The sequence below is a fragment of the Takifugu rubripes genome, chromosome 11, assembly GCF_901000725.2.
Source record: "Takifugu rubripes chromosome 11, fTakRub1.2, whole genome shotgun sequence".
In the NCBI taxonomy this organism is placed as follows: domain Eukaryota; kingdom Metazoa; phylum Chordata; class Actinopteri; order Tetraodontiformes; family Tetraodontidae; genus Takifugu; species Takifugu rubripes.
The window spans coordinates 14,423,177-14,443,343 of NC_042295.1; the positions used below are offsets into that span (position 1 = coordinate 14,423,177).

A 20,167-nucleotide genomic window follows, 5' to 3' on the forward strand; every position below is an offset into this window, starting at 1 on the left:
GCTGCAAAATATCCTACACTAGTGAGTTTGGGACAATCTATAAAATCAATAAAAGCTGTTTTGTTGACCTACAAAGGCAAAAAAACCTAAGCAGAATACTAAGGAATCAAAAATGGCTACATGCTATAACAAGTCTCAATTTTAATAGCCTAAATTGGACAATCACATTAAACATTGGGGTCTTCCTCTTGTGACAGCTTACTAGTAGGTGTAATATGTCATTTTCAGGTCAAAATTGGCTACATTCGTCCCATCCACTTGACTTGCATATCCCTGGATAATTTGGTTGCCATGGTGCCGCGCCACAGTTTCCCGGATGTAGACTTTTTTCCCCATTCAACATGGCGTCGGGAAAGTGAGACTTTGCTAATGCTACACACTTTGCCCAAACTTAGTCTGCGTGTTTTATAGACAGGTCGGTCTTATTTTCACGGCACAGTGGTGGCAAAAAAACATTTTTTCCGGACGTTCTTGGGTGAGTAAAGACTTATCTTCACAGTAGTTGGGCAAAAGGCGATGAACGCTAGCTTATGGCGCGGCTCTTCTTGTTTTGGTGCTAACAGTTGCTAACTGCTTATAAGTCTCTGCACTCTGCGTTTCGGGGGCCAAACTATCACTCTTTAGTTTGTGCTGTATTTGGCTTTTCTTTATTTCGTGTTGTGTAAAATAAAGTCGCCTGTGGCGACGGGTACAGCGTCCGGTCCAAATCTGGTGTCGCGACACGGGGGGCGAAGAAAGTTTCGAACATTAGTGAGCTGCAGCCCACGAACGCCCATTTAAAGCTCTTTTATGTAATGCACGTTTACATTATGTAATTGGGGTGTTTACGGGGAAAAATCCGCGTTTTGGAGACTTTTAACAGCATTCGCACCGCCAGGCTGCGAGCTTTAAACACCCGAGAACACCTGTTATTGATTTATTCTCTATGATTTCATGTGTTATTACGGGTAACATCCCAGTTGCGTGATCCGGGTTCGGCACACATTCCTGGGATGCCAGAGCTTCAGTACTGGGGGGTCTCTACTCACCCCCCCACCACACGCTGCCTCTCCCCATCAATCTTAAGTTAACATCCTGCCTTCTTTGCAGAACAAATCTGATCAAACTTGTATTACTACATGTGAGCTACAGGTTTTAATGTCCATCTTGCAGGCTGCTGTCAGCTGTAGCTTCCACTATTATATATTTTTGTCACCCACCAAATTCTGTTCCACTTAACAACCAAACACAAAGTTCTCTCTCCGCAAACCGGCTGCCGTCGTACTGAAGGACTGGGCTTTAACTGGACGTGCTGTTTCTCAGAACCAGCAACAGGGATCAGCTCAGGGATCTTTTCAATACCGGCCCCTTCGTTGGGGTCATTTTATGCAGATGTGTGTCAGCAGTTTCCATTATTTACTGGATGAAGGAGGACGCATCGTAAGAGTTCTGAAACGTCTCATTGTGTCCTGGCATCAGGTTTTACAGGAAAAGGTGGCGGCGATGCTAATAGCTGGGCGTGGATTTCTGTGACAAAAATGGAATCGGCAGAACTGGAAGCCACGAATAGACGGGTGAAAACATCAGAGATTCATAAAGGAGAGCACGGAATTAAGGGGAAACAGTGTTGCTTCTAGATTTGAATGCACGATAGCTTCCCTGTCGGCTGGATGGAGGCAGGTTGCTGTGGTGAAATAGGTCTTGGATACGGACGCGAAGCAATCGAAAAATAATGCTCGGGGTTATTCTGGTTTTCACTGGAACCAGAAGGGGCCCGGCTTGTTGCCTCGTAGGGGGAAAAAAAATCCTCTCTGGAATGAAGGCAGCCGCCAACATCAACATAACCCTGGAGGTGCTGAAGATCACAGGCATAAAACAGAAGCATTTCAAATCACAACACCTCCATTTCACATAGTCAGTGACCACTGACAAGTAACCTTTTTTCCCCCTTTAAGTGACACTTTTCAATGCAAGTCATGATGGAAAAAATGAGGTAAATGATCGTGCTGGGGCACGCACACCACAAATATGTTCCCAAAACAAAGGAAGATGGTGACAAGCTGCACTCAACCACAATATTAATGCATCCAGGCGCCATCAAATCCATTAGAGGATAAGAGTTCTGCTGCAGCGAGCGCACATTAATATCTATAATACCGGCCCGTGGGTGGACGGGGATAATAGCCACGGACAATAACGGGCTTCAAATGGTTAAAGCGAGTGTTTTATACTGAAATATTGGTGTTTTTCCTGTAGCAGCTACCAGGTCCGCAGACTGTTTGTTCCCTTTGCAAGTGTGGTGACCTCTAAATCTAAATTTATCCTTGAACTTGACTCTGTGACCCGTTTGTGAGCGAAAGGAAGGTCCAAAGGTCCTGTGCAGAGTCAACGCTGTCCGGGGGTAAAGTTTGCTCCCGCCGCTGTCTTTATCTTTGACCTGTCCACATTCCAGAACCTGCTCCTGGAAGTCAGCCCTCATTGGCTGCAACACTGGGAGCTTTGTTTGAACGGCGCTCCGGCACTGGCAGGTTGCTGCGTCCCTCCCCACGATGCGTGGAGCTGTTTCTGCTTATTAGGCCGTTTTAGAGACCCCTGGATAACAGGAGGAACTGGTGATATCAGTGGTTCTGGTGTCTTGTGCTGATTCCATGTGTGGGGAGTCCTCCTGTCTCTGTGGGTTTCAACTCAAATTTAAACGTCACGAGATTTTTGTGGATCCAGGAATCGAGTGCAAAACAACAAAGTGTCTTATCAAGTATTTCTCGGACTTTGCCCTCTTTCCCGATCAACCAAATTATGTTAGCAGAGGCTTTTTTTGATTCATTTATTAGTAGAGTTTATAGCCTAAATTATAATCTTTTAATATAGCTGGAAAAAACCCACAATGATAGTGATTAACAGTAAATTCCTTTGTTTTTCAAACGAGCTCAGTAATCAGAGTCCTAACAGGTGACACGTGGGACCGAAGGGAGGAGAAAATATTTCATTTATAGACCGCAGGGTTATTACACTTCAATCAATCAATCTCTGTCTGTCTGTCTGTCTGTCTGTCTGCTTCTCTCCCCCCTCTGTCTGTCTGTCTGCTTCTCTCCCCCCTCTCTCTGTCTGTCTGCCTCTCTCCCCCCTCTCTCTGTCTGTCTGCTTCTCTCCCCCCTCTCTCTGTCTGTCTGCTTCTCTCCCCCCTCTCTCTGTCTGCCTGCCTCTCTCCCCCCCTCTGTCTGTCTGTCTGCCTCTCTCCCCCCTCTGTCTGTCTGTCTGCCTCTCTCCCCCTCTCTCTGTCTGTCTGCCTGCCTCTCTCCCCCCCTCTCTGTCTGTCTGTCTGCCTCTCTCCCCCCTCTGTCTGTCTGTCTGCCTCTCTCCCCCTCTCTCTGTCTGTCTGCCTCTCTCCCCCCTCTCTCTGTCTGTCTGCTTCTCTCCCCCCTCTCTCTGTCTGTCTGCCTGCCTCTCTCCCCCCCTCTCTGTCTGTCTGTCTGCCTCTCCCTCCCCCCTTTCTCTGTCTATCTGTCTCCCTCGCCGTCTGTCTTCCTCTCACTGTCTGTCTCCCTCTCTCTCTCTGTCTCCCTCTCTCTCTCTCTGTCTCTCTCTCCCTCTCTCTCTCTCTCTGCCTGTCTCTCTCTCTCTGTCTGTCTGTCTCCGCCACTTCATTCGGTGACGTCACGATACTGGCCCACGTTTCGCTGAAACCGTAGGAATGCGACACGGTTTAAAATCACGGGCTCGTGCCGAACGCTTTAAAGTTGCACGCATGTTTTTTTTCTTCTTCTCACGTCCACGTTCGTCGCCTTTGATCCGCGGTTCGTTTCGATATCGCGAGATTTGACCGAGGCGAGTTTCGCGGAAGCAACTTTGTTTCCTCCTCGTTTTGTGTTTGGATATGAAATCAGGTGGATGTCGGTTAGCAGCAGGCTAAAGGCTCGCTCGGGTTCATGTGAGTATTCGCGACAGAAGCCGAGGGATTCGTGCACGTCGGCGTTGTCGCGTTGTGTTCCAGTGTTACGCTTCGCAAACCAAGTCAGGAGTTGAAGTTAAAACAATTGCAGAAAGTTCATGTGGGGCGCAAGAACAAAACTGGCTAGAGTCGTACAGCAGGATCGGCCAGTCAATACTTTAATATTTGCCCCTTATGTGACGGGTGCTAGCGACTGAGCTAACGGGGAGTGTGGCATGGGATGTTTCCACGGTGATAACTGGGACTGCTGGGATCATAATGTATGAGTGGCCATGGCTTCGACCTCCGCCCTCTTCTCCCCCCGACCTGTTACCGGCTGCTGATATCAGAATGTCCAGACAGCTGTTGCTCACCACTATTCTGGTCATCATTCTCGGTGCACAAGTGTTAGTGACACACGGGCACACGGAGGGAGGGATTCAGGCTGAAGCTGTTGTCATCCAGTGACGTGAGACTGTTGTAGTTTTGGCTTAATGAGCCCAGCAGGGATTCTGAATATGAGCCTTTCGTGTTTTTTCTAATATAATGTTTCATGGTCATTCTGCAAGAGATTAAAAAAGCACTGCTGAAATTGACAGAGTGTCCTGATATGCAAACCAAAACTTTATTTTTAATGTTTTTCTGAGTTCATAAGTCAATGCTTTTGTCCAGTTGGTGCGTCCCACAGTGAAGTTGCGTCGTCTGTAATGCTGTTTCAGCCAGACAATAATTACAGGCCTCTGCAGTGATTTAAATGCCTTTTCGTAGAGCAAATGAGACATTTGTCACCAGGTTGTAATGTCATTTGAGAATCGTTAGTTATGTAGCGTTCAGGGTCTGAACACGTGCTTTAATATGAATTTACATAACAGTGTGAGCCAATGGTGTCCATTTCTTTCTAACTCATTTTTTTCCCTTTATTTTAAACTTATTGGATGACACTTGGTATGAAAGGGCAGAAGGTGGCAGCAGGCGTGGTTAAGGATAAATATCCCAGTACTCCTGTCGTGCCTGGCGGCCGTCTGCACAGGGGGGCTTCTTCTTCTGCTCGTAACACTCTGATCACTAACGAGCTCCTGTTTGACTACTGGGAGTGTCTCCTTTGAAACCCACTGACAAAAAAACAAGGTTAAAGTTTTCTGACAGGGTTGTGTTTCAGATAAATGTGATTCCACACCTGATGTTGGGTCACCGTTCACAGGATTATGGTTTCATTTAACTGCAGTCACTGTTTGTAGAGTCACGCGCGCACTTGAGGCTGTTGTATTTACGTTTTGGCTTTGTTCTCCTTCTCTGAAGGTTTGATGCTGGGCTGCAGCTGCTTCAGCTGCCATCATGTTTACCAAGAAGAAGAAGTCTCGGATCCAGATCTCTGCTCCGTCCAACTTCGAGCATCGCGTCCACACAGACTTCGATGAGCAGGAGCAGAAATTTGTAGGGCTGCCTCGGCAATGGCAGTCGCTTATAGAAGACACAGCCAAAAGGCCGAAACCCTTCATTGATGCAAATGTCATCACTACTGTGGAGCCACGAAAGGTGAGTTAAATAAAAGTAGCGTGAAACCTTTGGAGAAGCAGCCGCCTATGTTTACTGGACCTGTTGCACTAGTTATTAAAGCCTTTAATTGACCAAAATAAATGACTGTTAGCCTGTTCCTTGTGTCCACCTTAATTCCATCATCTTTTTTTCCCAAAATTTCTAGACGATTGTACGCGGCAGCAGCAAGGTGGGGGCCGATGGCTCCCTTACGTGGCTGCTGGATGAGTTTGACAACATGTCTGTGACTTGCTCCAACTCCTTGCGACGCGGTAGCCCCCCCACCCACCCTCACAAGGACTACAGCTCTACGGAAGGAGGGAGAGGAATGTCACAGGAAAATGGCGACCCTATTCACAGACACTACTCAGACTCAGAGAGACATGACAGGTGAGTAGTCCTACTATGATTATAACTGCATGTCATTTGCTGGTGATTATGTATTTGACACCCAGAAATTACTGAAGCGACTAAATAAACTCCCCTTAAATTACGGTATAGTGCACAAGCTAGCTCAGGCAAGCCGCTATTGTGCTGCTCACAGTTAATAGAGACATTTGTAGGCCTAAGTTATAGAGTAGTTGTGCTGGACCTCTTGTTTTTTCCATCTCCCTGTGAGCCGAGGTGAAAGTTAGCTCAGCATGTCATCCTTTAATGTGGTTCCTCATATTAGTCATGTCTCCTGAGTATCAAGTCTTTGCACGACAAGCTTTAGATGGAAAGTGTCTCGTCGCTGTCGTCAGGGCACATCATAAAATCTATTCTATCACACTGCTTGAAATTTACAGCTTTATTTTCCAGCAGAAGTGGGGAACAGAAAAGCAACCGTCAACATTGTTCTAGATTTAATCTAAAAATCCAATTCAGAATCGCCCTATTAAGAATCTCGATGAATCTTGAGAGCAATTACTTGGGACATTCCTACTTAAGTAGTGTCACACATACACTAATACTAATACAACACAATGTATCCATGAATTTGTGTGAGAGAAGTACAGAAAGGACCAGTGTTGTCTGCTCGGCACCATGGGAGAGAAAACTACTAATCGCCCCTGATTAAACTAGTTACCTGCTTCTACTTTTTCTTTTCTTATGGTCATTTCACAACAACACACTCAAGGGGAAAGTTTTGTCTTTGTTCGTGTAGAGACCGACAGAGACCAGAACAGGGTGGGGCCGACCCGCGCCACACTCAGCGTGGAGTCCATCCACAGTGGGACGAAGGCGGCCACATACGGCCCCAGCAGCAACCTCGGGGCCAAGAGCCGGGTAGACACCAGAGGGACAGGCCAGGCTCAGGCCCACCTCCACCCCCCCACAGAGACAGAGGTCCCCGTGACCGCGGACAGGTAGCTGAAGCATACTTGACTGATCAGTAACTGTTAATATTATTTTATTTTACAGCTGTCTTTTATTTTCCCATATTGAAGGTTTTAAATACTGTACGTGAAATAGATTTTTTTTTTTTTAAATAAAAAAGCTGATTTCTTGATGGAAAAAAACTTACAAATAGCCCTGACATAATATTTAATTTCATATAATATAGCTGCTGATCTGTGTTTTTCTAAATTCCCTGTAATTCCTTCTAACAAAGGCCTGCTTGTCTTTAGGAGCAGTTTGATCACAGAGATCAACCTGACAACAGGCCAAAGTCCAGTTACGTGGTCCGAGAGGGCAGCCCTCAGTCTCCCAGGGATAAGAGGCCCCTGTCTGGACCCAACATCCGCACCCCAAATCTCCCTGTAACAGAAGGGGTGATGAAGACAGCCCAACAGAACACGCGACCCTTTAACACCTATCCAAGAACCGACAGCGACGGTGGACGCAGTCCAACAGGACAGGTAAGGACCACAGTCCTAACAAAAAGAGGGGGGCTTTTTAGCTCTCCAAATCTCAACAATTAGGCGTCAATGGATTCAATTGGGTTTTACCTTTTCTTTTAAGAAGTACAAAGAAAGAGTTTAAGTCACAAGAGTTTTTTGATGATCGATGAAGGCAGTTTGGTCCCTCCTAAAGGTCATGTCCTAAGTTGAATGCAAAATTTAGGACATTAATTTTGTCTTATGTTTTTTGGGCAGGTAATAAAGTAGACGTTGCTGTAATTTCCATTCAGATCTTGTAACGTTATTTATTCTTGTGACCGTCTCTTCAAGACTGTTCGACACCAGGAATCCTCCCCTCAAAATGGCCCCTCAGGCAGCTCCTCCCGAGGGTCTTCCACCTCCAAGCCTCCTCCAGGCCACCCTCACGCTCATCATACTTCACAACCAAGCCTCACCCCCGACAGTAGCCATCATCCACACACACCGCACCCCAGCGTTCCGGCCCCACGGCCCCCTGTGCCACATGGGCCCCCATCGTCGGGCGCTCCGCCCCAGGGCAGATCGCCGCAACGAGAGCCCCAGAGAGTTTCTCATGAGCAGTTCAGAGCGGCGCTACAAATGGTGGTGGATCCTGGCGATCCACGGACCTATTTGGACAACTACATTAAAATAGGAGAGGGGTCCACCGGAATCGTGTGTATCGCCACGGTCAAGACCACGGGGAAATTGGTGGCGGTGAAGAAGATGGACCTGAGGAAGCAGCAGCGTAGAGAACTGCTCTTCAATGAGGTAATGTATATTCACTTTGTTATTATCATGTAGACCCTTGCAAAGTCAGTAAATCTGGTGCAACCGTCTTCTCAGATTTTAAAATGCTATTGTTTGCTGATAGATTAGAAGATTTGATAGTGCCTTCTCATGTGAGGTTGTGTTTCATGTTTAATAATGAATATTTTAATCTGTCAATTTCTAAAGGTCGTAATCATGCGGGACTATCATCATGAGAATGTGGTGGAGATGTACAACAGCTACCTGGTGGGAGATGAGCTCTGGGTGGTCATGGAGTTCCTGGAGGGGGGGGCTCTGACTGACATTGTGACACACACAAGGTGAGATTTAATGAAGTATTTTAATATGTGCAATTTGATCAAGCCCCATTCCTCATTTTGACTGTCTTACCAATAAATGGTCCTCAGTCGTCCTGCCAACACCCGTTCCTTTCATGAGGGGGCAGTGTAACCATGCAGTAGCTCGACCTGAGTCATGCAGACGTGGAGGCCTTTTTACTTTGACTTACTGGGAACTGTTTGTGGTGTTTGTGGCTCCTGTGCACCATGCAAACAACAGTCACGATACCCCTGCAAATGCTGACACGTAGAAAAGCAATAACCCCCGTCTCTGTTTTGTCTTAATCCGCTCTCAGGATGAACGAGGAGCAGATTGCTACAGTGTGCCTGTCTGTCCTGAAAGCATTATCTGTCCTCCACAAACAGGGCGTTATCCACAGAGACATCAAGAGTGACTCCATCCTTCTCACTCACGATGGCCGTGTATGTTGGTTTTCTTCTGCTCTAATTCCAGAACAACCAGCTACATCTGAGTTGCTTTTGTAGTAGGAGTGTTAATGGACTTTAATATAGTTGGATTAAATTTCTTAATTCTTTGAAAATTGACTTTAATGATAAGTGGGTAAAATGCATCATCTTGCACCATTTACACCAAATGAAACCATTTTCGGAGCCTGTCTCTTTTCATCATTTATAAAAGGTTTGTTTTTGTCCACAGGTGAAGCTGTCGGACTTTGGCTTCTGTGCCCAGGTGTCCAAGGAAGTGCAAAAAAGAAAGTCTCTGGTTGGGACACCGTACTGGATGGCTCCTGAGCTCATCTCAAGGTTGCCTTATGGACCAGAGGTAACATTCACACTCGGATTTCACGTTATTTCTGGCAATATTCAGCTATCAATTATTATATTAAAAGAGCTGCTCCACGTTTGAAAATCTCGTGTTCAGGTGGACATCTGGTCGCTGGGAATCATGGTCATCGAGATGGTGGACGGGGAGCCGCCGTACTTTAACGAGCCACCGCTCAAAGCTATGAAAATGATTCGAGACAACTTGCCTCCAAAACTAAAGAACCTGCACAAGGTAGATTGGCTCTTTTAGTTCTTTCACAGTTCAATAATAAAACTGCTCCTTTTCCAAGAGAACCGAATGTAAGTCTCCCTCTCTCATTTTGCTCAGGTCTCTCCTCTGCTCAAAGGCTTTTTGGACCGGATGTTGGTGCGGGACCCTGCTCAGAGGGCCGTGGCCAGCGAAATCCTCAAACACCCCTTCCTGACGAAGGCGGGTCCCCCGTCCTGCATCGTCCCTCTTATGAGACAGAACAGGATGAGATGAGACATGCAACACTAAGACCTCCAGGCCGCGGGAGGTGGCATAGGCAGGTTCAGATGGAACAGAATACTCCTGTACACAGAGCAGCATATCACCGGGGTCATAGGTCAGGGGCAAGTGGTCGATGTTTCGGGTAAAGTTTGGTCTGGACTGCAGTGTGAAGAGGGTGTGCAGGAGTATTCTTCTTATGTGAATCACTGTGGGGAGAGCATTCCCGTATTTAGAGGCAATAACAGTATGTGAGTGTGTGTGTGTGTGTGTGTGTGTGTGTGTGAGTGTGTGTGTGGAGGTCTGATGCCAACACTTTCTTGGAGAGAGAAGACCAGAAAAAGCAGCAGCTTGCTCATCAGGCAGGCGTATTTCACCTTATAATTTTATTAAGGGGACTGAGCTGGAAGGTTGAAGGACTATGGCTGGTCGTTCCTCTCCGTGTGGACCTTGCCTGGATATTCATGTGTGTGTCGGGGTTTTGCACATCGGGTGCTTTGAAGGAACTGTGGGTTTATTGACCAATTTAAGCGACAGAACAACATTTACAACTCCCTGACAGTTTCAAAGCTGGATTTCTGGCTACCAAGGCTTCTCTCACGGACAGATCCCAGACTCACGTCTCGCTACACCCAGACCTTACTACTGAGGGAAGATTCTTTTTACACTAAACTGAGTTACATGGACTTAATTTTGCAGCCATATATCTACTAACTTCCTGTTGTAAACAAACATACACTAAGTCAACACTGGAGTTGTTGTTTTTTTTTTTTTAAAGTTTCTTTTATTTCTATATTATTTTTCTGTGTTTGTACAATAAGCATAGAGAGATATATCCGTTTTGATTTATGTTTTACTATCAACTTTGTGATGGTTTTAATTGCCTTCTACTTTATATTAGACCGATATGTGTTGATTTCTTAAGCACTGTCAAGCAGAGAGAGATACTGCACTCGAGGGACTCCAGCAAACACACCGTTGTTGCTGTCGACTGCCGGAGGATTCCATCAGACCAGAACGTTTGTGGTCAGGCAAGCAGGAGAGAGCTCTAAAGGAGAGTGAGAAAAGGAATCTTAACTGTTGCTAACATACTCCTGTCTCTCCACTTTAGTTTTGTTAACTAGTCTAGCTGATAGAGATACGTCACTTCACAACCTAATAGTTCTGAACAAACAACAGTCGGCACGCTTTAAAGGCGAGTGTTTTGCTTTTTATACACCACTACACGTTTTTATCGTCCTGCGTCCATTTTACGCATGCTGTGAAGAGCTCTCTAACTAGCTTCCTGATTAGACTCCGTGGTGACCGATCCCCCACATGCACAGGCTTCACACAAACACTCAGGTGCCAACAGGGAAAGGAGCTCTGAATCTAGATGACTAAGCATAACATAGGTGGATTAGATAGGCAAGGGAAACAACTGTGTATAGATATCTCTGGGCCGAAGATCTCACGTCTCCCCTGACGTGGAGGTCGGCTGTTGTATAAAGGAGCGGTCGGACCAGGATTGAGATTCACACTGAACACTAGCTGCTAGAATGCACACATTTAAAGAATCCCTTTTTCCGGACACCATTGCACATCGGCGCGATTCAAGCCCAGCTGGGGCCGACGAACCCCGAGTTTTGTCTCCATCCTCTAAAAACGCATTAGAACACACTGGACAGCACACTGGAACGACAACAGCAGATAAACCCAGCATTTAGCTTCTAAACGCCTCCTCTATGCCTAAGCTATGTTAATGATATTTTTAAAATCTATCTGCGTAACATTATATTTCTGTCTCCTGACAAAGTCGGAGCACCAATCACAGTCTTTTGAACTTATGACCAATATTTCTGTAATAAACCTCCCTTTTAGTGTAAATATGACAGAATCAAAGTCGAGGCCACCCTGATGTAACCTAACGGAAGCATGCAGAATCCCCTTTTCTGCCTTTATCTTCAGCCACGGCACAAAGCTTCCTCTGTTCATCAGTTATTTATTTGACTAATCTCTCCACCCCCTCGAAGAAAACCTGTTTTTCACCCTTTAGACGCTTCCCGCCGTTGAGAAGGGCAACCTTTAGTCTGCAGAATGCCAGAGGTACAACTAAGAGGGTTTCTGCTTCTGTTGTGTAGACAGATCAGACACAAAGTGACGGTGTTGCCATGCTTTCGCTTTTCTAGAGTATTGTGTGAAAGTGCAGGAGTCGTCGGGCCTTGTGTGAGTGCTAACAAATCAGATGATTTAAAAAAAAAAGAAAAGAAAAAAAGGCAAGTGTTGTTTATTCCAGTGTGACTTAAAGGACATGTGTTACAATAAAATACTAATTGTGTAAATGTCTTGTTCAATAATGTGAAGGCGTGATGGCCGACCAGACAGGACTATCTGTGCTTCTGACCTCAGAACACGGGGAAATTTAGGGACTTCCTTCCAGGAATCCTCCTCCGTGCCCTAAAGTTGACTCATCCTGGACAGAAGTGACTTATGACACAAAGTGGCCTCCGTAATGACAGCAAACATCTGATTCTAGTGTTGACATTCATCCAGCTATCGAGGTTTATGGCCTTAATGAGCGGGCCGTAAAACTGAGGCCGTGACCCGTATCTGCCGAGACGCGTGCAAATACCGGTGTGTAAAAATCTGGAGACGTCATCGTAATTCAGTCCTGAACGCTGAAGGAACGGGTACGATCCCGCTCTTTCTTTTCTTCGTTTCTGACGCTCACGTTGGTGTTTGTGGCCGATCTGCGTCACCGTCGACACATTTACAGCTGCTGGTACAGATTTCGCCACTCATTTACAGGCCTCGGTACGCTCGGAATTCTTAGTGAGCTCATTTTTAAACATTTACAAATCGAATTGCTGTGAGCGACGCATTTAGCTGCGGCGGGATCCAAAGTTCCCGGCGGCGTTGTCGGGAATCGTCGAGGCTTTGAGCTCCGTTTCCCGACTCCTTCCCTTTCTTAGAAGCACCAGCTGAATTTCAATCCCTGCTGTTCTGTACTTTCACTGTTCTGACCGGTACCGACACAAAGGTCAGGGGTCACGCCACGATCTGATCCGATGAAATGAAACGCTCCCTAAATTGCGCAACATCTGAAAGCTCTAGAGCCCCCCCCCTCCCCCTGTGAGTAAATGAGTGCTCTCTTGTAATTGCTTCAGCCTTTTTTAGTACTATTATTGTATCCTGTGTATTGGACTAGATGGAAGAATCCTTTATTTTGATCAGAACTGGGATGATCTAATTTCACTGTCGGCATAAAGTTGTGCACGTGTGTGATGACCTATTTTTGGGTGCGTTAGTGAAGCAGAGAGGATGTAGCGGACAACGTGTGATCGAGCGTGCTGTGGTGACGCCTCCATCGCTCATTTCACATCCCATAAAAGGCTTTAATAACAGTTTAAAGTACGAACTGTATCGTTTTACACTGCTTTGGGTCTTAAACATTAATAATCGGCTCGGCTAAAGTCAAAAATGTGAAAGTCATTTTTCGGACTCCAACAGATGGTATCTATTTTACGGGGGGATATTTTATTGAATGACTTTGTGCTACAGAGCTTCCTGAAAAGATTTAGAGTAGCAGAAGTGAAACTCTGGTGCCTGTTGAGGATTCAAGTGCCTTTCACCAGCATCTTGATACTTTGTTGGGAATATTCTCGGAGGTGACCATCGTTTGGTACCACTGTTGACGGACCGCTTCACCCATCAGACTCTTATTTTGTCGAAGCATTGCAGCATTTCCTGTTTGTGTATTGTTGACGTCACTGGTATTGTAAAATACAATAATTATATATATATATATACATAGCCTTTACATGAAAAAGTACTTTTTTTTTGCAAATACAGCTTTTGCAAAAGTCATCCTTGTCTGTTTTCTGTCCTTTAAAATGATTGTTGTAAAAGCATCACTGGTTTATTCCCTTTTTGTTCTGCTGTAAACACGAACCAGACGACCAAGGATCCTTCTTTCGTGATGATTAAGTTATTTACCAACTACCTACTTCATACTCAGGCAGCTGATGCCGGAATGAGCTCATTCTTCATCAGCGTGACTAAACGGGCCCTCCCGGGTGACCACATCCTGCATGAGGAGCTGCAACCTTCGGCCACGTCCGTGGAGCGCACGGAGACGCGCTCGGCCGCAACACCACTCCACAGGGGGTATTTCTAACACTTCCGCCAACTTGTGTCGTCAGTGCCAAGCAACTCTTCAGCTTTTACTGTAAGTCAGCCCATAAAGGGAGCGCCTCCATAGACCAGTAGGGCCCTTTCGGACTATCAGAAGCTGCTCGTGCTGATGCTTAGTGGGCTAATCGCAATAATCATATATATCACATAGGAAAGGGTCCCATTCTTGATCTTATTTATCCGACAAGACCAAAAGTGAGGAAATGGCGTGTGTGCGTGCGCGTTTCCAGAACGAAGCGGAGTGGGCGGGGCTTCTCCGCCCCCAGCGACCAATAGGAAGGCTCGGGCGTCGGTGAAACAGCTGATCAGTGACTCAGGAGGGCCGAAGCGGCAGAGAAGGTGCGACCTGTTGCTGAGCAGGACTGCCGATCCGGACCGGATCCATCCTCACGGCCCACCCGCACATCTGTCTGCACGAAACCAGCCCGATCTCCGCTGCAGCCCCGACAGACGCCTCCGTTCCGGAAAGCGCCGCCGCTGGTTCTGTAGCCACCGCCAGGTGAGATGTTTCTGCATGTAAATGTCTCCTTTCAATCACCTAAAGGCGAGATGGAGTTAATTTACCTGCATGTCTCAGCAGATAATCGTTCAATCTGACATCGGGAAGGTCGCTCTTTAGTCTGCTTTAGGCCTGTGTGGTGTAAATAATAATAGTAATAACGCTTGTTATTATTCTTCACAACAACTATTATAATTATAATTGTAATAATAATAAGCGCCCCCTGTCCAATTGGCTAAAGTTCAGCCAATAAACTTGTTATTTTTAATAACAACGGAAGCTTAAACGTGAAGCTGAAGTCGGAATTTGGCTGCATTTATGAGAGAACCCGTTTAATAGTTTAATCTTCTGCCTCCGCGAAGCCTCTTACGCTGATAGACTGTTGCTGAGGAACAAGAAGCATCAAATGCTCATAAGCCTTTCAAAGTTCCATTGATTCGTGTTTAGGGATGAGAGAGAATTTGTCATTATTAAATGACATAAAGGAACCTGCACAACTCTCCTCGCTAGGACATTCCATTAATATCCAAAGTGTTGTGATCTTAATATTTGGGTAAAACACATTTGATTAAAGAAAAAAAAAACACACTGAAAAGCCACTATACACGTGACGTTTCAGCCACATTATAAGTTGCATATAGAATATAAAATAAAGTGTAAACTAAATGTGTTCCTGCTTTTAGCCAAGCAGCTGTTTACCTGAAATCCTTATTTATGTTTTAATCATAGAGAGCAAGGTAACAATGGCTGGTTGACACACTCTGTACGTAACGCAACATCAGCAGTTACATTGTGCGGCCGCGTTGTGCTTTGCTTTTTGGGCCCTAAAGCCGCAGAGTCACCATTTCTCTCTATTCAAACCAGTACATTCAAGGAAATTTGATTGAGAAACTTTTTTATTCCCCGAAACTGGTCCGAGTCCTCTTTGCTGAACGGCAGGGCACATTTACAGAGCGATCGTTTGAGCGGCAGCTTGTTTTCACGCTGGTTTTGTGGGAGTTTCAGGCTCATCTTGTCATTTCCCATCATTTTCCCCCCCCCAGTGCATAACAAGGATATCTAAGAATAGCCCACGTATGTTTTTGAGAGCAAAGTTCAACGTGGCAGCGTAGCAGTCATCTCCATAGATACTGATCAACCAGAGAACTGTGGTTCAGTGGGTGAGTGTACGTGCACATGCACATTGCTGCCTACGAGCTGGAAATGAATCCAAACAGGCTTCCGGGCGTTCCCAAACTCCCGTGGCTTTGTGGTTTCAGCTCTCCCTCTGACATCAGGCAGCATGTTGTGTTTTCTGGGAAATTCTGTAGATGCAGTTTGTGGTGTCATCACTTCACAAACTGCCCCGCGCTGCCCCTGTTTGCCCCAAACAGAGGGCTGTGGCAGGTGACAACAGACGGGGACAACAGACGCAGCTCAGACAGGCCGTCACTCCTGTTGTCGGCAGCCTTTAATCATCAGTGACAGAGCAGCACCTTTTCATTCCCGCTGAGGATATCTGACATTTCAGACGTGCCGGAGACGTTTAGGTGGCGGCGTGGAGCGATTCTCAGTGTCGCCAGAACCAGCGGGGCGACGCGCGATCGTCACGGGAACCAGGGGTTTTGGCTTTTAAACCCGAAATTCCACCTTCGTCTCGTCTCGGCTTTGTAAACCATCACAGCTGAAGTCCTGAATTCACAGAGGGCTGAGATGACTCAGACGTGGAGCCCACGCAGAATGTGGTCACACAAGATGCAGCTTTGAAACTGTGGTTCTTAAATCACTTTAATGTGTGTGTGTGTGTGCGTGTGTGCGTGCATGAGAGAGCCTGGCACTCTAAGGGAGGGGGCGCTCCCCCGGGTGCTCCACAGATGACTGTCGTGTCTCCTGAGCAGAAAGCGCCAAACCACAGACACCGTGGCATTTGACCCGATAAAGTCCCGCCGCTGACAGCTGCTGTTGATATGAAACCCCGTCTGGGTCGTCGTGGTTCTGTTGTTTCCATTGTTTCGCTGGGCGAGAGCGCCGCTCCCGGAGGAACCGGGAGGTGTGCCTCCAGAGAACTGACCCAGCATCTTTCCCTGCAGGAACTCTTGTTTGATGTCTGGGCCACTCCTGCATCCACGGGCGTGTGGTCACGTCGGCGGGTTCTGCGGAATTCTCTTCTTGATCTCCACGCCGCTCCTCGCTTCAGGTAATTGCCATTAATTTTCTGTTTCAGTCATTACGTGTATCAGTTCCGACTGACGCGGAATTCATTGTGAAACGCCTACAGAGCCAGCGTTTACTTCAAATGCTGACACTCTTCCGCAGGCGTTGAGTAATCGGCCACTCTCAGACTCTGACTGGACCCTCTTCCTTCCTGTGTAGATGGTTTGGGTTAGGGAGCATGTGGGGCCATCATTTTCTCTGATTCTGCAGATGCAGACGTTTGGTGGCAAGTAAAGGAAGTGGTAAACAGCGTTTGCTGCATGGGCAGATGTAGCCTCCTTAAATCTTTATCTTTCTTTAAACCCAATTTTGAGTCATCTGGTGCCTTCCAGGCCCCCTACGTGCCGCCTTGGATAGTTTTGCTTTTGTGTCCTCGTTCTAAAACCCACCAGGAATTTGCTCTACAATGATTAACCAAAGCCTCCGATGTTCCTGCAGGCAGGCTCAGCAACTGTTCTCACCCTCTGGTACCAGAACATGGAGGGTTCCGCTGCGATCCATCCCCGTGTCAAGGCTTCTTCACGAAGAGCACCATCCATTTCTTCTGTGAGCCTGGTTACCACATCAGCAGCAAGGTCCGTGTCTCCCGGTGTCGCCATGGGAAATGGCAGCCTTCCATACCCGCCTGCATCCCCATTAAAGGTGAGAAATCGGGGGGGATTCTTACGTCACGTTGCCTTCTCGTCTAATTTATGAGCCGGGTATAATGAGGATCTGTTAAGAATCTATTATGTTGGTGCATTTAGGTTTAGTGGCAACGTGGCGGCAGCTCACGTTTATCTTTTGGCCTAGTTAACAGAGGTTTCCAGATGCTGTCAGAACCTCTGCAGGAGAACCAAAAGCTCTGAGTTCCCCACACCAGTTCCCAGCTTCCTCTGCTACATTTACCCCAGCCCGCTCTGACAGGAAGTGGAAGGAGGAAGCAGGCTAAGCCATCATATTAACCACCGATCGTTTCCTCTTTGTCATGGAAACCACTGTCATGGGCACAGAATTGCATCACTAGCAGAAACCGTGTCCGCAGAACGGAGCCAAGGCGTCTGCAAGTCTAACCAATCAGCTGCAGAGGTTATAATTAGACACGCCATCGATTTATTCGGCGACAGAAATTTCTGCGAGACGATTATATCGTGTGAATGATTTTTGTCACGCTTACATAAAAATGTTAAAAAAAGGACACCGCACATTCTGCCCATTGTGGAACTGAAAAAAGTCTTTTGCGCACCGCTGAGTGTCCGTGTGCAGAGACGGCAGATCGTAGTTTTTCTTTAATTTTCTTTAATTCTTCGTGTTTCAGAGGGTCCCAACGTGAACGCTGACGGTAGATTCAACGACTCCATGCCCAGCATGGCCACCACGGCGGTGGGCATGTCCATCTTTCTCCTCACCACCACCGCCTGTCTGGTCATTAAGTCCCGCCTCTTACCTTGTCAGTCACACAGGTAGGACGAAGATCTCCACTAAATCCCAACATTACGCCGTTTCTACCTTTTATTTGGGGTTTTTGAAGGTAGAAAGAGATTCCTTGTCTACAGTAACGCTCTGTCTCTGCAGTCGGCGCTCCTCGGACCAGCTGGACCTGATGGTGGACGGACTTCCTGTCTCGCTCCCCTCCTACGAGGAGGCGGTATACGGCAGCTGGGGGCAGCGCCTCCCCACCTCCTCGGCGCCGGGGCCGACCCAGCTCCTGCTGTCCCAGGAGTCTCCCAGCAGCCTTCAGGCGTCTCGAGCGGGCGGCAGCCACCACCCGCTGCTGTCCAGCCAGAGCCCCGACAACGCCCCCCCGCCTTACGAGGAGGTGCACTCATCGCGTTCCAGGGACAGGACGGGCGAAGGGGACATCCGGGAGCTCCACCCCCTGACAGAGGACAAGGACACCTGATGGACACAGACTGCGGTGGTGTTTTTGAGGCACAACTTTGATCAGCAGCTAATTGATGCAGAATTTGAGCTCTGCAGAAAAACCGTGTTGGAGGAAAACCTGGACGCTGTCCCGATGGACTCCAGCTCATCAGCACTGGGACGCTTGTCCTTTCACACGTTTTAAACATTCTGACGGGGTCTCCCCAGTCAGACACCACTGAAGTATATTTAACGATGATTATTTGAGTGTTGTGTGTCTTATATGAATGTGTGTGACAGACGAGGGAACTGCTGGCCTGAAAGCCTCCAGGAATCAAAGCTACCTTTGGCCTTAAGTAACAATGATGTGGTTTTAACCCTCGTTAAGGAGATTTTGTGTAACATTAGCCAACCTCAGTGTGGACCAGGACCGCAGTAATGTAAACGTGTAAGTGCCTGTGTGTGTTTTCAGTGTTCTCCTGGAGACGTTTATGGTTCCCGTCAGTGATGGGTCACGTCAGTGATGGGGCAGCTCGAGGATTCCTCGGTGACGTCAGTGGGGTGCTGCAGGAACCCCGTTTGTTCCAGACATGTTTTTGTTTCGCTACAAGTGTAACGGAATTGTGGTGTCGCGTTGTGAACCCGACAGCTTGCTGCCACGCTCGCTTAAAATCTGGTGAAAACGTATGGAAATCATTTTAAAAGACAGAACGAATGAATTAACGCAAAAGCGTCCCATTATTTATTTGGTCAAACGTTTGACACAGCAACTTCCTGCTTCTCTTTAAACTCTGCAGCCAAACTGACACCTTTGCAGACCTTGAATGTATTGTATTTTATAAGATTGCATCTCTATATTATGTAATTTGTATTACTTAAGAGAATTCTTTGTACATGTATTAATGCAAAAAAAAGTGTAACAAATAAACGTCGAAACGTTTCATCTGGCATTTGATTTCTGAGACAAGCGAAATATTGAGCAGTGAAAGAAGGTAAAGAGATCTTCATCAACCCGTAAAGGTGCCTGCAACGCGTAAAGAGACCAACAGACCGAACAGCTGATTTAAATGTCCACAGGTTTACTGTAAAATGGTGAGTACAGACAGGGTGGCTCCTGTGTTCCGCACTGTTTCTGCACACTCTGAGTCCTGGGTGTGTTTCCAGTTAGAACAAAAACAAGAAGTAGGTTGATGAATGGATGTTACTGATGTTACATGACCACTATTTCCTAATACTGGTGGGAACTACATGAGTCCAAATGTGTTAATGCCGTTTGTTCTTTGTGCGTGTGGCTTCTCCATTTGAACGTTTTTATCTGCACATTATATTTGACCACGCTGAAGTGGAGCGAGCCAACGTGCACGACTGAATTTTTAAAAAAAACCTCCAAAAAACTAGTAAAGTAAAAACCAAAACGAACGAAAGGCTCCTCATTAAACGTCACCGTTTCACAATGGCCCGGGACGTTTCGTCTCGCCACAAAATGTACAAAACCCAACAACAACGTCGCTTCGCAATGTGAGAATGAGATTGAGCAAAGAGGGGGAAGCCACAGCTGCCGGGGAGGCGTTGATGGGAACGACTTTGGTCACACTGTAAAGTTAGGATGGCGCACTGGTGTGATGTAAAGGAGAATATGTGACGCGTGCACTGTTGTGTGGTGCAGTTTTATGCAACAGTACAGTCAGATGACAGATAAAATGTTGTTTTGGGGTCAGCAGTCGTTGGACATCATACAATTAGATCCCCATTGCAGCACATTTAAACATTTCGTCGCCTTAAATAAATCATTTGCTCTGAGGAGGCAAACGC

At 46.8% G+C, this 20,167-nt stretch overlaps 2 protein-coding genes across 3 annotated transcripts; both read left to right on the forward strand.

Annotated features, from left to right (window-relative positions):
* Positions 1-320: 320 nt before the first annotated feature.
* pak4 (p21 protein (Cdc42/Rac)-activated kinase 4) lies at positions 321-11,969 on the forward strand. 2 transcript variants are annotated; one of them, XM_011608717.2, is made up of 11 exons: positions 321-475; positions 5,207-5,443; positions 5,610-5,833; positions 6,591-6,792; positions 7,054-7,284; positions 7,597-8,055; positions 8,242-8,375; positions 8,690-8,816; positions 9,052-9,177; positions 9,277-9,411; positions 9,508-11,969. In XM_011608717.2, the coding sequence occupies exons 2-11, from the start codon at positions 5,243-5,245 to the stop codon at positions 9,661-9,663; spliced, it is 1,995 nt and encodes a 664-aa protein (XP_011607019.2). In that variant the 5' UTR covers positions 321-475; positions 5,207-5,242; the 3' UTR covers positions 9,664-11,969. The 2 variants fall into 2 exon arrangements, with proteins under 2 accessions (XP_011607019.2, XP_011607018.2); XM_011608716.2 differs by lacking the exon at positions 321-475 and adding an exon at positions 3,563-3,907.
* Positions 11,970-14,051: 2,082 nt separating this feature from the next.
* LOC101062479 (sushi domain-containing protein 6) lies at positions 14,052-19,298 on the forward strand. The gene is made up of 5 exons (XM_011608718.2): positions 14,052-14,320; positions 16,390-16,496; positions 16,952-17,155; positions 17,811-17,955; positions 18,068-19,298. Exons 2-5 carry the CDS (start codon positions 16,403-16,405, stop codon positions 18,393-18,395), a joined length of 771 nt encoding a protein of 256 aa, XP_011607020.1. The 5' UTR covers positions 14,052-14,320; positions 16,390-16,402; the 3' UTR covers positions 18,396-19,298.
* The last annotated feature ends 869 nt before the right edge of the window (positions 19,299-20,167 follow it).

Bases quoted from the DNA above. Each gene is read 5' to 3' on its own strand.
- pak4 (XM_011608717.2), top strand. From the start codon at position 5,243: ATGTTTACCAAGAAGAAGAAGTCTCGGATCCAGATCTCTGCTCCGTCC. The intron at 8,056-8,241 runs GTAATGTATATT...CAATTTCTAAAG, and splicing joins GAGAACTGCTCTTCAATGAG to GTCGTAATCATGCGGGACTA. The intron at 9,412-9,507 runs GTAGATTGGCTC...CATTTTGCTCAG, and splicing joins AACTAAAGAACCTGCACAAG to GTCTCTCCTCTGCTCAAAGG.
- LOC101062479 (XM_011608718.2), top strand. From the start codon at position 16,403: ATGTCTGGGCCACTCCTGCATCCACGGGCGTGTGGTCACGTCGGCGGG. The intron at 16,497-16,951 runs GTAATTGCCATT...ATGTTCCTGCAG, and splicing joins CACGCCGCTCCTCGCTTCAG to GCAGGCTCAGCAACTGTTCT. The intron at 17,956-18,067 runs GTAGGACGAAGA...CTGTCTCTGCAG, and splicing joins TTACCTTGTCAGTCACACAG to TCGGCGCTCCTCGGACCAGC.